The 17,227-nt window shown below is 42.7% G+C and overlaps 2 protein-coding genes across 2 annotated transcripts in view; both read left to right on the top strand.

The window, feature by feature from the left end:
- The window catches only part of gpc1a (glypican 1a), a gene marked incomplete at its 3' end in the record, with an annotated part of 37,729 nt that extends 30,053 nt beyond the window's left edge, over positions 1-7,676 (top strand). Inside the window, exons 4-10 of the mRNA XM_083969739.1 lie at positions 543-716; positions 1,751-1,916; positions 2,941-3,071; positions 3,778-3,915; positions 4,275-4,405; positions 6,962-7,137; positions 7,492-7,676. Coding sequence (XP_083825865.1) covers positions 543-716; positions 1,751-1,916; positions 2,941-3,071; positions 3,778-3,915; positions 4,275-4,405; positions 6,962-7,137; positions 7,492-7,676 — 1,101 coding nt within the window. The remainder of the gene's footprint in view (positions 1-542; positions 717-1,750; positions 1,917-2,940; positions 3,072-3,777; positions 3,916-4,274; positions 4,406-6,961; positions 7,138-7,491) is intronic.
- A 5,831-nt stretch (positions 7,677-13,507) lies between these two features.
- LOC310985021 (ephrin type-B receptor 1-like) overlaps positions 13,508-17,227 on the top strand; it is a gene marked incomplete at both ends in the record, with an annotated part of 100,984 nt that continues 97,264 nt past the window's right edge. The window contains one exon of the mRNA XM_083970440.1: positions 13,508-13,601. Within this exon, the coding sequence (XP_083826566.1) occupies positions 13,508-13,601 (94 nt within the window). The remainder of the gene's footprint in view (positions 13,602-17,227) is intronic.

The following is a 17,227-nucleotide window of genomic DNA, read 5'->3' as shown; positions in this document are numbered from 1 at the left end:
ATTCATATTTGCAATTTCCATAATAGGATATTGATCCTTGGTGTCCACACATAATAATGTGACACTGTATTTTCCCCCTCATTGTCATTAAACAATTGTTATAGTGAAGCAAAAATCAGAGCACTGATATTTGATATAACACAGCAGAGGAGAGGCTACGTCTTATTTCTTTAAAATGTTCAAAAATATAATAACAAGAGTCGCACCAAGTGCTGAAATCAGGATGCTATTACTTGATATTTGAATGGATGCAGTCGGAGGATTTTCTTGATCCTCTCATCTAATTCCTCGTTTTCCTCTCTGCCATTCCTGTTTTCTGCTTCGGCTCAGCAAAGTAAAAATAAAAAACACTTAGTTACTGACAGGATGATACACTTTCCATTTTTAGCTGCATCGCTTGAACTCACAATGTTTATCCATCTATTATCGCTCCTAAGCACACACTCATTTGCATTCGTCTGATAGGGAGGGAAAGGGAAGGTATTTTTAAAACGACGAGCTTCTCCTACATCGTGTCTGTCACCGTCACCTCTGTCTCGCAGGTCACCCTATCGGAGGACTACCTGGAGTGTGTCGCTAAGCAACAGGAGACGCTGCGGCCATTTGGAGATGTCCCTCGGGACATGAAGGCAAAGGTGATCCGGGCTTTTGTCACAGCCCGGTCGTTTGTCCAGGGGCTGATAGTCAGTGGAGAGGTGGTCAGGAAGGTCTCACAGGTGAGTGTGTGTGTGTGTGTGTGTGTGTGTGTGTGTGTGTGTGTGTGTGTGTGACAGGTGGTGATGCAGTGAAGCGGGGAAAGAAAAACAGAGTGTGTTGCCGGGAGAGAAACTGAGAGTTCAAGATGTGTTTGTGTTTGTGTTGTAGTCAAAGAGCATCATCTCTTTGTGTGTGTGACTCAGACTTGCTCGACACACCCAAACTGTCAGCGAACGCGTCTCCACCCTGGATCTGAAAAACAAAGATCTTCACAAAATCAAGTGTCAGACTCAGAACAAAGCTTTTCCCATTGGTGACGATGCGCTCGTCAAATTATGGGTGTGATGACGGTTCTTTTCAGCTCTCGTGCAATTTTTAACAAGTGCACACTGTGACTGAGTGTTTGTGTGTTATGTCTTTAAAGGTTCTCATTCATTTCCAATTGTTGGAAAAATCCATCACTGTTAACATGCATTAATTAATTCCAAACCACATTACTGTTATTGAGTACAGACTTTAAAAAAATAAACAATAATCTGCACGTTACCACATGAAGATACAAAGTAACACCGACACAAATTAATGCAGACTTGATGCCGACAGTGATGGATGACACTTAATAAAGAACAACACATCCAATATCTAAGACTCTGTTGAGTGAATGATTGTTGTTAAAAACCTCGAGCACCAACATACTGTTATGACGCTGCCTCCTCTCTGAGTATCACCATCAGTTCTTTGAGGGCGAGCGGTAAAATAACTCCACTGTGGAACTGGACACCTCATAATCAGGAGAGAAAGGTGTAACAGAAACCATGTACAGTTAAAAGACGAACAAGCAGGACAGAGCGATCACTGGCTTCTTGTTAAGGCTGTGTGACCTGTAACATTACAACACTGCCCTCTATCATGGTTTAGTTTTTTTTCTGAGACGTATCTCTCTCGTGGAGTAAATTACCTAAAGGAAAAAGGGTTGAATAGTAAAGTTTCCAACTACATTTCCCATGAACGTGCAGTCACATGTAACGCTAACTCCTCTGTCCACCTCCACCAGGTTTCCCTGAGCCCCGAGTGTACGAGGGCCCTGATGAAGCTGGTCTACTGCCCTCACTGTCGCGGCATAGCCTCGGTCAAACCCTGCTCCAACTACTGCTCCAATGTGATGAAGGGCTGCCTGGCCAACCAGGCCGACCTGGACCCTGAGTGGCAAAACCTCATCGGTAAGATTCAAGACAGAGAAGGGAGGCAAGGACAAGATCATAGAGATAATCCACATGTTATTGGACATCAAGTCTCATCTAAGAGAGAGTTGTTATTATCTGTGATTCCTGAAAATTAGTTGTATAAACCATCAGTACCACCACCTGTACAAGTGATCTAGACCTGTTGTACCAGTCATGTGCAGTCTGTCTTTATCCATATTTAACATAGTTTCACTACATGGTGTTTGTATCAAGAGTTAAGTTATTGCTGATTCTGAGCTCTAGTCTTCAGGTGGACTTTTACATATTAAAACGGTCAATAGCAAAAAAAATAAGAAAGAAGACAGGAACTGCAACTTAAATAAGAATGGGATTGTCTATATCTTATCAACTCATCAATAAAAAGCTTTGATCTGCAGATAAGGCTGTGAACTTCCTCATATCCAGGTTATATCTAAGGTCATTTACAACTTTAACTAGTGCAGTCTCAGTACTAGGTTAGCTCTAAAGCCAGACTGGAGTTTCTCATGGATACCTTTGAACATTATAAAAGCATTCAACTGATTAAAAACAAGTTGCTCTAAAATCTTACTTAAAAATGCCAGATTGGATGCTGCTCTGTCATTGTAAGGGTCTAAAGCATCTAAACCATTCCTCTTCAGAAGGGGCTTAACCAGCGCAGTCTTAGAAACAGTAGGAAAAACACCCATCTGAGGGGAATAATTTACAATAGTCAGTAAATCCTCATCCAAAAAGCCATAAATTGTTTTAAAAAAGGAGGTGGGAATGGGATCTAAAAAGCGGGTTGAGGGTTTTAGTTGTGAAACAACTTTACCAAGGATTTCAACATCAACCAGGATGTAAGTCCAAATTCAGCTATGTTTGCTGACCGTTGTAAATGGCTGTAATATGATTTCTATTTGTACTTTTGGTTTCAGTATGACTTAGAGTGATAATAAAGAAGATGAGCACTGATGATGGAGACTGTACAATGAACAGTTTATGAGCCATTATAAATCGTCTCTTTATCCTCTCTGCTCAGACACCATGATCCAGGTGGTGTCCAGCTTCAGCACCGAGCCCAGTCTGGACGTGGTCCTCTCCTCCATCCCCGCTCGCATCTACGAGGCCGTTCACTTCCAGCAGCAAAACATGGACACGTTCACGGCAAAAGTAAGACGGCTCTCTGTTTGTCTCCTCTCCACTTGTATTCTGACTGCGTTCGAGCGCCTGTGCAAACTTCCACGTGAGCATTTTAATCTCCAACTAAGATGCCAGCTCATGCTTATGTCTGCAGTCCTGCAGCCGCTCAATTATGTGTCACACTCACCAACTCTTTATCAGCCGGATTTGATTCTGGGGTCAGAGATCATTAAGGAATAAGCAAAATCGTCAAGAGGCAGAATTATTATCCTGAAGAAGCGCTTACAGTGAGATGGAGCTCAACATTGTGTCAGTGGGCTCCCATTAATTTACCAAAGGTTTTCTTACTGTATGCACAGTGTATGGTTTTCTGTTTTTCTCACACATTAAGTCCAGTTTATTTTCAGCCTCTGTCACTTTACACGTTAGACCAAGTGTGATGAGATGTGTGAATGTTACGTAGACAAAGTCAATGATTCTGATTTGGCTCTAAAAAAATAATGAACAGGCACTTTACTGGAGCTGAACAGCCTTTTAGTCTGAAACTCTTGACTATGGTGACATCTAGTGGATGGTTTTAGACCTCGCATGTACACAGCAGGGAAGCCCAGAGCGGCTTTTTTAGATGACAAGGCAATTAGAATTTAAGATTTGAAAGTTTCCAAAATAAAAGCTCCCATTCAGCAGCTTCCAGTGCATGTGTTTAACAGTGTTGTGTGTTTGTGTTTGTGTGTAGGTATACCAGATGTGTGGAACTCCAGGTGAACCAGGGACAGGAAGTCCGGCCCTTCATGAGCAGAGGAAGAAGAGCGGCTCGCTGACGGCTTCAGAGTACAAACCCTCCCCGACCGCTGGACTCAGACTGGGGGTGCAGGTGTGTGGCTTCATGAACGCGTATATTTAATGACATGAAACATCTGTATTTTTCTCAAATAAAGAACAGTAAGTATTCAGTGAGCTCACTGGTGGTGCCCTGTGATGGACAAAAATCTAAATTACTGGTTGTTTGCGTCACAGCGTGTCAGGTTATTACAGATAACGATATAATTACCTTTATTTATATAGCACCATTAAAGACTTTTGAGAACCATAACAAAACAAATAACTCAACGAGCACGAAACCAAGGCAATAGTACTATCCTGTGACTCATTACGTTATGAAAAGCTCAACAGAGACCAATATAAAATGTAAAGTAGATGCACTCAGCTGGTTGTTTCATGTTCTGTCCTCAGGTGTCAGACCTGTCCAGTAAGCTGAGGGAGATGCGACAGTACTGGACTCAGCTGCCCATCGCGCTCTGCAGCAAACTGTCATCAGGAAGCACCACTCAGGATAAATGCTGGAACGGCATCAGCAAAGGCAGGTGAGGGAGACACCAGGAAACCAGCCAGACCAAGTCACACACCACCGGGCTTTTATTGTGACACAGTTGAATCTGACATTTACATTTAAATTCACCTCATATTCACACTATGTTTAAAGGGATAGTTCACCCAAAATTGAAATTTCACTCATTATCTACTCACCTTCATGTCGACTAAGGGCTGGGAGAAGTTTCAGAGTTATCCGTGGGTTCTCTGTTACAGGGGGTCTCGGCGTAGCAGTGCATGTCCATATAACGGTTGCAAATGGATAGCAACTGTCTTCGTAACAAAAAGACACACCAAAAAACATCCAAATACCTCCATGCTGCTCGTATGTAATGTCCGTCTTGTACTGAAGCCCCAAAATGCGAAATTGTCCCGAAAAAAATTAAATAAGTCTATATTTCAAGCTTGTTTTGTAGCGGAAGCTTCTCGAAGCTCCTCTTCCTGGTTCGTCAAATTTGGATGAACTGGGAAGAGGACAGACCCTGGTTCGTCCACATTACATATGAGCAGCATGGAGGTATTTGGATGTTTTTTGGTGTGTCTTTTTGTTACGAAGACAGTTGGTATCCATTTGCAACCGTTATATGGACATGCACTGCTATGCCGAGACCCCCTGTAACTCAGAGAAGCCACGGATAACTCTGAAACTTCTCCCAGCCCTTAGTCGACATGAGGGTGAGTAGATAATGAGTGCAATTTCAATTTTGGGTGAACTATCCCTTTAAATATGATTCAACCAGACTGTATTTTTCTGTCCTTTTACTAAACACATTCATGTCTCCTTTGCTGCCTTTACATAAGTCTATACATTCAGTCCTGAGTTTTATCCCCTATGGTGAAAGGAAAGGATTTAAGTAAAAACCTCATTCTTTCATCCTTCACCACTCACAACGCGTGAATAAAACCCTCTCGAGGCCTCGGGGTGCATTAATGCAGCACAGAAACGTTTACAGACTGTTCTTTAACACTTCAAAGCTAAAAAAAAATGAAAAAATGTTTCTGCATGGAAGAGAAAAAAGAAATGAGAGGACAGGAGAAGACAAGCTTACAATAAAGTTGCTATGATACAGGCCAGTTCTCAGCCTCCTGAAGGCCGTTTGTTTCCTTTGTGTCACAACAACAGAGACAACAAGCTGCTTCTGCTCACGCAAGCTGAGAGGACAGTGTGGCGTGAGGAAATTTATTCAGAGCTCTTACGAGTCGCTGTTTCATTGAGTTTCACATTCTGCAACATGAGAGCATTCATGGCCACACACACACACACACACACACACACACTGTTTATTTCAGCCCCTCCCCCCCTTTTATTCCATGTATAAATGGTTTATAGGACAATTTGATGCCACGTTGATATGTGTACATGTCCACACTCACACCGCACATCCATTCAAGTGTTTGGATTAGAGCCAAGCAAGGAGATTTATCCTGAGCAGAGCACTCACAGGAATATATGACAGTCAGTGTGTGTGTGTGTGTGTGTGTGTGTGTGTGTGAGAAATATGAGAGAAGCCATGAAATATAGATGAATCACCGACTGTGTGTGACAGATTAAGGAAATATGAAATTTGTGTGGCAGTGGGTGAATTATCATTGTGACCAACAGTTTGAAAAAAAAAAAAAAAAACACCAAAAACCCACAGCGACATCTAGTGGATCCACAAAGAGCTCCATACTCTACTGTATAAACGTCACACACAAAATTACAGCGTCAATAAATTGTTCTGGAGTGGAATATGTTATAGAGGCTGGGAGTATGGACTTTAAATGGGGCTGTTTAACATTTTAAGTAGTTTGAAGAACATAAATTAAATCCTACCTCTAAGCAGATGGCGTGTGTGTTTCTCTGTATTAGTGAGGACCACAAGCTTTAGTCCAAAGCCATTCAAAGGGTTAAAACATGGGGTTATGTAGTGTAGTATTAGGTTTATGACATAATATAATATACTTGTATTTTGTTTATAAAATATTATCAAAATTAATAATTCAAAACTGAATACATGTAGTTATTTTACATAAGCTGTTCTGTTGTCTGTACAAACCTTACATGTAGTGATCCAAATGGACAAACATGGACAAAATAATAGAAACAGCTCTCGCGCTCCAAAATAACTTAACATCTGCATCATCAATAGGGTCCAACAAACTATCACTGTCATGACAGGAGAATTTTATTGGAGGACTGTTGTATTAGAGTTTATTAGATTCAGAGAGGTGTACCTAATAAACTGCCAGTTGTCAGGTTTGGTTAGATTTAAAGGCCAGGCAAACATTTTGTTCACTAAGTTTTACACTGATGCTGCAGTACATTTGTGTGTGTAAGTGTTTGCTTGTGTGGGCTGTATAACTCTTCGTCAGTCTGTGTGCTGACCACGCACCGTCAGCACAAAAATGCCACATCGAATTTACCAAATTGGACCCAGCTGTGCAGATTTATAGACTTTGCAGATTTTTATTGAGCGAGTGTTTGAGAGTAAAGAAATATTTAAATCGAGCCTCAGAACGGCCTCAGAAGATTCACCACGTTTCCCCTCTCTCTCCCTCCTGGACAGATACCTCCCTGAGATGATGGGCGACGGCTTAGCCAATCAGATCAACAATCCAGAGGTGGAGCTGGACATCACGAAGCCAGACATGACGATCCGGCAGCAGATCATGCAGCTCAAAGTGATGAGCAACAGGCTGAAAAATGCGCTCGACGGTAACGACGTGGACTTCCAGGACGCCAGTGGGTCTTTTTTTCTCACATTTTGTTTTGTTGAAAGTGTTGGAACATTTTATGAATGAGGCACCTTGTCCGTATGGATGAGGCTGTTAAATGGTCTGATTGTCTGTGTTGCACTTGAGTCAGGAGCTGAGGAGCAAACACTCCCACCTAGTGACTAATAAACTTAATTAAAGCATTGATTCCTTTCATGAAGGTCAAACGGTTCCTGCTCAGTAATTTTCTCAGTAATAACAACCTAGAAGTTGAAAAGTAGGAGCTTCGTTGGGGCATTTGAAGGTGAAGGCTTTGCACGTTGTTTCCATTAGACGTTCACTCATTGATCTTTTTTCTGTGTCTCTCTGACAACATCCGCAGGTGAAGACATCAGCGGCTCGGGCAGTGGGATGTGTGTGGCCGGACAGTGCAGTCGGAGCAGACCGGGATTGTACGCCTACCCGCCGGACAACAACCGAGTCAGAGGAGCAGCCACGTCTCAAACTCGCCTCTGCAGCCTCCCGCTCCTGTTGCTCCCGTTGGTCCTCCTGCTGCTTCAGCGATGATGGACAGCCGCTGACGTCTACAGTACAGCAGGGCGGGACCATGGGACAAAACAACGACAACAGGGGTTTGGTGGGGGGGAGAGGAGGGGAGGGGGGAGATTGGAAAGTAACTTTGCCAAAAAAAAAAAAAAAAAAAGATTGGAAAAGACATTGTCGGGAGTAAATGGACAAGTTTTTTTGTTTTTTTTGAGGAGCAAAAATTGACAGTGACAGTTTTCTTTGTTTTGCTTTGCTCAGTCTTAAAATGTCTTGGTTTGAGTGTGATTCAGTTGGATGAGCTGGTATCAGTCGATTTCCTGGAACGAGGATTAAGAAAGAAAAAGAAGAAGATGACGATGAAGGTGAAGATGAAGATGAAGAAGTGATGAAGAATGAAATTGATGATGATTTATTGACTTTCTATTAAGTCCATTTGTCCAGTCAGCAGGCAGCACAGCTCAGTGCTCTGATATATGGTGCGTTCAAAAAAAAACTTTTTTTTTTTATTATTCTGCTTTGTTTTCTATCTGGAGGTCGTCCACCTTAACAAACATTGTGTAAGCTGTAAATGTTTGTGTACATTAGCTAAAAACCTGGCACCATATTCAGCCATGAATGTACAGTATAATACTATATTGGCAATGAATTCCCCCATAATCTGTGATGTAGTTGTCCAGATGTTTTTCGGTGTGTGTTGGCATAAGCAGATACATTCAGTACAATTCGTTTCAAAATACGTACTATGGATTCCCACACTCTTAAAAAAAATGTATGAGATGTTGTGATTGCATTGAAGGTTTCACCTCACTCTTACTATACAGTATATCCCGAGCAGCATTTCAAAAAAAGACAAAGGAAGCGACCACTTTTATAAACAACTCATCACCTTTGTAAAGAAATCAGCCGTCGCATCAAAGCACCTATAAACAAGCACAGACTAACAGTTTCCTTAAAAGTCCTGTAAAAGTACATTGGGACATTTGTGACATCACTTTCACCAGGTTTTTAACTGCATTATGTTTAAAAAAAAAAAAATCCATCACTGTTAAAAAAAAACACACAAAGTTTTCAGTTTTTGTACATACAGTGCAGGAGATTTTGCAGAATGTTAACGACATGTGTACGTTAACCTGGTGATACATCACTGACTCGGCATGCCTCTTTTTTCAGTCTGCACCACTATACTGGTACATATGGGACCCTCTTGCACACACACACACATTTACACACAGGCTTGGGTTGTGTAATGAGCTGGTTTTTATTCATGAGTGTATTGAATCTCACATTTCATTCATTAAACTCTGTTTGAGTGTTGCAGTGGATTTTGCCATGGACAGTTTGATTTGATTGTTATTCATCTATGTTTATTATTAAATGTTTGGCAGTATACAGTTAGTGTTGCCAAGACTTACACTCTCATATTTTTTTTTTTTTTGGCATTTTGGCAAATTGGCCCATTGCCATAATCCCTATAGTTTTAGGAGTAGGTTCGTTACCTTTAATTGTCGGTGCAAGCTATTTCGGCTATTAACGGCGGAGCAGAGCCGTGAGCTGCTCAGAGCTACGCTACGGAGGCTAATGGGATTTCTTGGTTTCCCTCATCAAACTCATCAAATACACAATCCAACAACTCCAAAACACTCTCATGGACAAGTTGTGACCTGCACATTCACCATGCTATGAGATAATAACAGAACGTTACGAGACAAAGTTGTTTTCGAGGCAAATACAGAGACTGCTTGCTGAAAAACCGCGCCCGATGGAAACGCTCATCAGCGGTTTTGCATGAATTTACCTCTAAAACAACTCTGTCTCGTAACGTTCTGTTATTATCTCATAGCGTGGTGAATGTGCAGGTCACAACTTGTCCACGAGAGTGTTTTGGAGTTGTTGGATTGTGTATTTGATGAGTTTGATGAGGGAAACCAAGAAATCCCATGAGCCTCCGTAGTGTAGCTCTGAACAGCTCACGGCTCTGCTCCACCGTTCTAAAAATAGCTTGCACCAACAATTAAAGGTAATGAACCTACTGCTAAAACTATAGGGATTATGGCAATGGGCCAATTTGCCAAAATGTTGAACTATCCTTTTAAGGCTGGAGACAACTACCCTAGGTAAAATGTCTCTCTTTAATCTCACTAATTAACACTTTATATAATGTAAAATCCTGAAAAAGAAAACTTTTTAAATTACTGTCATCACTCTCATGCAGGAAAATCAATATCCAGTTTCTCCAAATTGTCAAACTTGCTTAAATGTATAAAAAAAACGAGGCTACTTCTCTTTTAAAGGCCTCCCTCTTCCTCTCAGCTTGGAGTCATCTGATACAGCGTTTCATCTGCTCATACGGGCTTTCATCTGTAACATACCAACTGTTCTCTTCACAGTGTCTCTGCCTGATGCTCTGTGGCTACCACATTTAGTCATGACTCACTCCCTGGTCCTGTTTCCGCTGCAGGGGCCAAGCGGGACCTCTCACTGTGTGCCACACCCACTCACAGATATCTCCTTTTTCAAGCAAGAACAAGATTTTACACATTTTTCTACCAAAAGATTCAACTTTCCAGATCCACTGTCTGCAAAAACATATAGCTCTTTGTAATAGGCACTGACGAGCTGGGGGGAAAATGAGGTCATGCATTGTGTATGTGTGTGTGTGTGTGTGGGAATGACAATCCTGCACCAGTCAGGAGGTTTGGAGTTAATGAATGATTTATTGTCCTGATGCTGATGTTTAAAATCTGATACAACCAAATGAAACTGAGCAGGAGGCACACACACACACATACACACACACATACTGTACACACAGGTCCACAGAGTTCACTACGAGTTTCTATTTTTGAAGAATTGACTCGAACGTTTCAGTTTCACATTTCATTTCTCAGTGTCTGACTGTGACCTGGTTTGAACTGACCATTGTCTACATCACGTGTCTTTCCCTGAACTGTGTCTCGTGGAGATTAACGGGAGAACTGGACCGAGTTTACATTAAGTGCAAACTGGGAGGAAACAGTTGTTTTTAACTCAGTCGTGAAAAGATGTATTGACGCTCAGCACCGTGTCTGAACTGTCTGTCCATGATCACGTCCAAGTTCCTTACTCGCTCGTTTCAAATCCCTTTAGTGAGATCTGCCACTGAACAAAAGGCTCCACAACTCTGGCTGCACAAATTGAAGAGACTGTCTGGAGACAGTTTAAGCATAATTGTCGTGCTTATGTAGCAAGCAGCGAGCCTGAAATTGATTTTTTTTAGGTCTCCACCTGTGGTTTAAAATTGACAAACTCGGTGCTTAACGTGTTGTCTTGGAAATTTTAAATGGTTCCAACTGCTGCCTTTGAGATAAAAAGTTTCTGTCTTTGTCTGCTTTTCTAAAAACACAGACATACACGTCTCATTAAGACACTGGTCAGTGTGTTCTTTGGTGCAGTAGCCGGTGCCACCAGATAGGGGTAATCATTGTAGTGGTACATGGTGTAGTAGTGTCAGAAAAGCTGTTGACGGGTGAGACGTCACGTTGAGAGACGGCAACAACCTTTCTGGACTGGGAAGTACGGTGTCGCAGCAGTGATCTGTGCTGTCGAGTTTCTGAGCAGATTTTTCCTTTTTGTTCAGACAGTGTGTCAGAGATGAGGAACTGCGAGAGATGAAGGAGAAGAGGAACAGAAACTTCAAGAGTAAACTGACCTGAGGCCGTTAGAGGTTGAAATGTGTCGAAAGTTTGATCTTTGTCTTCGGTTTTCATTTTGCACTTTGTCAGTTGAACTTATATGATACTACAGATGTTGCAGAGGGACCAAAAAACTTTTTTAATAGCTACTTCCTGTTTGTACTACATTGTTGTGTATCGACAACCAAAAGAGTGATACTGCAGGACACAAACATGACGCTGCTATGGGAGGTTATTGATTGATTAGATTTTAATTTCTTTGGTCTTTGTGATCGCTTTCAGGAAACAGCCCTTTCAGGCATCTGCAGAGAATAAACACTTGGCTGGTTAAGTTCATGTGCCAGTGAGAGTGATGAGGGTTAGTGTTGTTGCACTCAGACGGCTAATTAAGGTATAATTAGTTAAGAGGAGTGAAAACACCTGTGAGGCCGAACCAGAAGTGTTACTTAAATGTTGATTTAACCTCGTTTTCCATTGCAATCTTTGCTTTTTCTGTTGCACCTGCAGAGTCTGAACCGTGCATGTGCCTGTTTCCATGCCCCAGATTAAGGGAACAGGCCCATCACTCATCACAAACTCAAGATGCAGTCATGTTTCCATGATATAAAGGTGATGTTTCCTCCTCTCTCTTTGGACGTGCGCTGTGTTAAATGTCTCTTGCATACCGGTAGTTTGTATATTCAAGTACGTTGGTTGTTCTGGTATTTTGATAATGTTCAGATTCTTTCAAACTTCTGACTTTCAAAAGGTTTTGTTTTTCAGTGATGGTTATAGAATTACTTACATCAAGTGAAGATATTGTAGTCAAGGCCAGGTGTGTTTTTCTTGGCAGCTTTTGTATTTTTCATGTATTCATACAGTATATATTCAGCAGGATGCTTTTTATTTTTTATGAGCAAGGTCAGTGTGCTGTCTGCATTAACACTTCTCATTGACTCCACCTGTTGGGAGCTGAGAGAGCCACACACCATATAAGGAAAAGAGATACACCTGGCTCCTCTGATTGGCTGACTAGCAGGCGCACAGGTGTTCCCAATGAAGTGCTGATTGAGTGTAGAGCGTCGGTTCATGCTCCAACACAGAAGGTGGCGGTAATGCACCTTTTAAAGCTGGTTGCCTTCCCGCCAAAAAATCGAAAAGGAAGAAGAAGAAGCGATTACTGAAGCTACTTAGGTCGGAGAGGTTGAAGCAACAAACTTTTTTTTACTAGCAGTCAACGTGCAGTTGTGTTGGGTTCCAGCTGACGTTGGATGGAAGAAGAAGGTTTTAGCCTAGATACGTAGCTACAAATGATAATGATATTTTTAGGCAATTAAATGCCGGGAAAAGTTGAGGAGTCGATGCAAATCTACACATGATGGAAGTCAGATAGACGTGACACACCTAAAAAAAAAAAGAAACTGTAGAGCACGTCCTGATGGCCTGGGGACAGTTTGGAGAGGAAAGAGAGAGACTCAAGTCTGTAGCCTAATGTTGGATATTGGTTTGAATCCCAAGAAGACGAGGAAGACATGAGCTTTTACTGACACATTGCTTCATTTTCAAAGGTAAGACCGCGCTTGTGCTATATTTTTTCTTTAAAGGTGAAATGAAAGAAATTCTCACTGATGCACACAGCTTGTTGGTTGTTTCGTGACTTTTGAATATCTGTCACGTGGGCTGTAAAGAAAAAAACCCCACAAGGAACGATTTAACAGCAGAAAAAGTAATGCAATTTGCAAAAAGCATCAAATTGAGGACCGTGTGTGGATCATTTTGTTTATTTTCCCTGCTCTGGCTGCTGTGCCGCTTTACGACCACTGGGTGTCGCTCTCCCGTCGCAGAGCCGCCGTGCCGGGGCTGCTGAGACCTGACCATTGGGCACAAAGCTTGGGGTCAGGTGGAAAAGAACGGGTGATTGGTTTACGATGCTTTACGAGGTGCCATGCGCTCTCCTGATTGGATAGGAAGGTGTGAGAGAGATGAGAGGGAGCGAGAGAGAGAGGGAGAGAGAGATCCACCAGCAGTCTATCCGCCTCAGTCCCCGCTGACTGTGCCGGTGCAGCACACACGTACACACACATTCACTCACTCACACTCTCTCACACACACTCAGACTCATACACCCAGAGGACTGAGATGTGACTGTACATCGGAGGAACACAGCGCGTCTCTGTGGGGATTTTCTCTGTCAGCTGGATAATGGGAGCGGACAGGCGGGGAGTCATCGTGGCCGCGCCGGCCACTTGGGTTGCGGTGCTTCTCTGTGTGATTACCCCGGTGCACGCAGTGGAAGGTAGGTGGGCAGAGAGAGAGGGAGAGAGGGGGGCATCTCTCTGCGCTCAGCCGGTGCAGGGTGATGAAGCCTTGAACGCATTCGTGCACAAAACTGTGGTGAGAGGAGAGAGGATGCAAAAAAGCTTGTGCTGTCACCCGAGCGCTCTTTAATTAACTTTGTGGACCAATATTTATTTGGGGGAACTTGAATGTGTGCATGCGCCTGTGTGTGATATCCCTCTCTGCTATTTGCCATAAGAAGTTTCTCACTCTGTCTCAGTGACTTGTGTGTGTTTGAGGGGTTTGAATGGGGGCTGATTGGCTTTCAGTGGTGGAATTTAGGTCCGTGCAGGAGCTGCTGCTGCTGCTGCGCTGGAGGTTAAAGACGCTGCTGTTGTTGCTCTCATGTCTGTGCACATGCGAAAAAGACATGACATCTTTTTTTTCTTTTTAAAAAGGACAATCTGTAGCCTTCATGCTGCTCTATGCGTCTCAAAAATGTTCTTTATTTCACTACCACGCATGAAAATGTTGTTTTCAGTGACGGGAATACATTGTGTCATAGCCTGTGTGGTGTTGTTGTTGCTGGTGGCTGTATGGTGTTTCTGTTGTGGCTCACCTGGAGCAGCAAACTGAGTCATAATTACAGCTTTGCAGGTGTTTAGTGAGTCCTTATAGCCTTTTAGTTACCACCTCCCCAACATCACCCCCTCCTGCTGTTCCCTTCCTCCCTCTGACTCCGGTGCCGCACCTCTCTGCCTACGGTCTCATCCTCCTCCAAATTTCCCAAATGTTAAATCATCTAACATGTTTGTCAGCCTCCTCCACCCCAAAGCATCACCTCCTGCTCCTGCTGCTGCTCCTCCTCCTCCTGCAGCTTCTTCTCCTCCACCTCAGGCATATCCCACTGCTTTTTCCATTTCCCTCTCACCAAGCTCTTCTCCACCTGCTCCTCTCTTGAGCAGCACCACCCGGATATTTTGCTGCTCCCAAAGTGTGACCTCCTGTTATTCATCTCAGAGCATCATCATCATCATCATCATGCTGCACCTCACACCACATGAGCCCCACGCTCCTCCAAACACCACATCACCTCCACTTCCTCCTGTTGCATCTCCAACCATCTCCAGCTGCCACCGCACCTCTCCAAACATCTAATTATTCTCCATCTCACCGTCCTCCTCCTGTTCTGCCTCCTTTCTCCTCCTCCTCCACACTTTCTCAAGATCTCCTCCTTCTTCTCTTCTCTCCACCATTAACAGTACATCTCCCAAGTCTTCTCATTTTTCCACCTCTCCTTACACCTCCATGCATTTTCCACTGTTGCAGCATCTCCTATCATCCTCCACTCCCACGTCCTCTGTCGCTGCTCCTCCTGCTCTTCCTGCTCCTCCTCCTGCTGCTGCTGCGGTCCCTTATGGAGGCGCTAGATTAGTCTACTGCTGTGTTTTAATGGTGCGTGTAATGACATGCTCCGTAGTGAGTCTCCTCCATTATGAGACATGTAAATGTGTTGAATGGCAGGTCTATTTTGATTAAGCGGAAAGGTGTAGGTGTAGGTGTGTGTGGGTGTGGGAGAGAGAGAGAGGGGAAGCTGAAGGTGTGGAAGGTTAAGATAGAGAGGACAGACAAATAGGTAGAGTGTGGGTGTTGGGTTGTTTTGTGGTCACAGTGGCCTTTTCATGCTAAGTAGGTGCCTAATGAACTGATGCATAAGCTGATCTGAGTCTGTTGGTGTAAAATCTACTCACTGCTGACACAGTCACTGTTATCTCAGCTGTGTGTGTGTACACTTGTCCTCCATAAACTTTCAGACTCTTTTTTTTTTATAGCCCAACTGATGAATCAGGTTTTTTTTTTTTTTTTTTAAAGCTGGAAGTTTCAATACTGACAAAAACTGTTGGTGATTATTTTTCCATCCACCAACTGATTGATTAATCAATTCATAGTTTCAGATCTAATCTGTTGACATGAGTGTGTAATGGTCGGGAAAAGCGTCCCTGCAGCTGTCATTACCATCCTGAGAGGAAGATGAATCAGTTGTGACATGCTATCTTAGCTTTAATCAAAAATTCATTACATGTTCATTATAAATGCTCCTTGCAAAACACAACTGTTTTTAAAGCTTATCATGTCAAATATTGTGCTGCAACTTTATCTATTTTTTTGGATTATTGGATCTGTTTATAAAATGTGGAAAAGACCCATTATAAGAGAATTTTAGTCATTTTTGGTTGAATAAATTGATCACAGATTAGGTTTTCAGCTCTAGATTAGTTAACACATTAGTATTTCTCATGTTACATTTGTCTTTCCTTTATAAACTGATATTGATCATCATCAATATTCCAAGTTCCAACTATTTAAATAACTGTTTCGGTGTTTTTAAGGAAATTAAAGCAGAAGTAAGCGGAATATTTGTGTTAATATAGTTATATCTTCCGACAGCAATCACTTATATAGAGTGTTTGGTCTGAAACACGGGTCTGTCAGTCACTCTGCTCTGCTGTAAGCCGAGGAGAAAACTTTCCTTGTATCCTACAACCTTTATCCAATGAGGAGAGAGAATGGCATAAAGGGGCGGTCCTCTCTGTGTGTGCAGCCAAGGGATGCGCGTGAATGTGGTAATGTAGGGACGAGGGCGGGGACTGCTAACTCCATCGGCTGACAGAAAGTTAGCCAAAACGACCGGATCGCTTACTTCTGCTTTAAATATTTATTGGTTGCAGCTTCTCAGCTTTGAGGTGTTTGTGCTATTTTTTTCACATAAATGAGTTAAAAACTTATTATGTTTGAGTGCTTTTGGAAACTGATCTGATCAAACACAGAACATCAAGGCATCCCTTTGGGCTGGGGGAGATTTTGATTTTTAATACTATTTTGTGATATTTAAAAACAAAATAATCAAATAATCACTGTCTCATTTGATAGCGAAAGTCCCACTTACTTGGTCTTGATTCAGATGAAAAGGATATTTTTTATAGATCTACTGGCACATTCATTCACTTGTGATGCCACTGCATGGGCCGAGTAGTCCCAGCTGACATCAGGCAAAGGTGGACTACACCTCCAACAGGTTGCCAGTGGCGCACACAGGACTGAGATATAGACACAAACAACCATTCACACCTGCAGGCAAATCAGAGTCGGGCTGACCTGCATGTGTTTGGAGTGTGGGAGGATTCCTGAGCGCCGGGAGGAAACACACACACACACACGCATACACCTGAAACCCTGGTTCAGGTTCAAAACCCTGAACCTCGTTCCTGTGAGGTGACGTTGCTGATAACGGCTGCACCACTGCGCTCAGCCAATTCATCATTATAAATCTATTAATCTCAAATATCAATATTGACATCCGCTTCAAAAATCCTCTGGTCCGACTCTTGTGTTTCTCTCTGTCTCTGTCTTGATGCGTTTCTCTCTGCATCTTGAAGTTCCCCCGCTGTTTGCTGTGTATAAAGCGAGTGCTTTGCTGGATTTGAAATGTCTAGATGATATCTGTTGTTTACAAAGGCATCTATATGCAGCTTTTTGAACAAGGGAAGCCAGACAGCCTTTGCAGATTTGAGGAGAAGCGAGGGGCGGAAAAAAAGGTCCAAAATGCTTAAAGTTTTTGAGTTTAGCGACGGAAGTCTAAGGGAT

The sequence above is a fragment of the Trachurus trachurus genome (assembly GCF_905171665.1).
Source record: "Trachurus trachurus genome assembly, chromosome: 4".
NCBI classification, from domain to species: domain Eukaryota; kingdom Metazoa; phylum Chordata; class Actinopteri; order Carangiformes; family Carangidae; genus Trachurus; species Trachurus trachurus.
The sequence above is the reverse complement of the archived record's forward strand: the minus strand, read 5'-3'. Positions and strand labels throughout refer to the sequence as shown.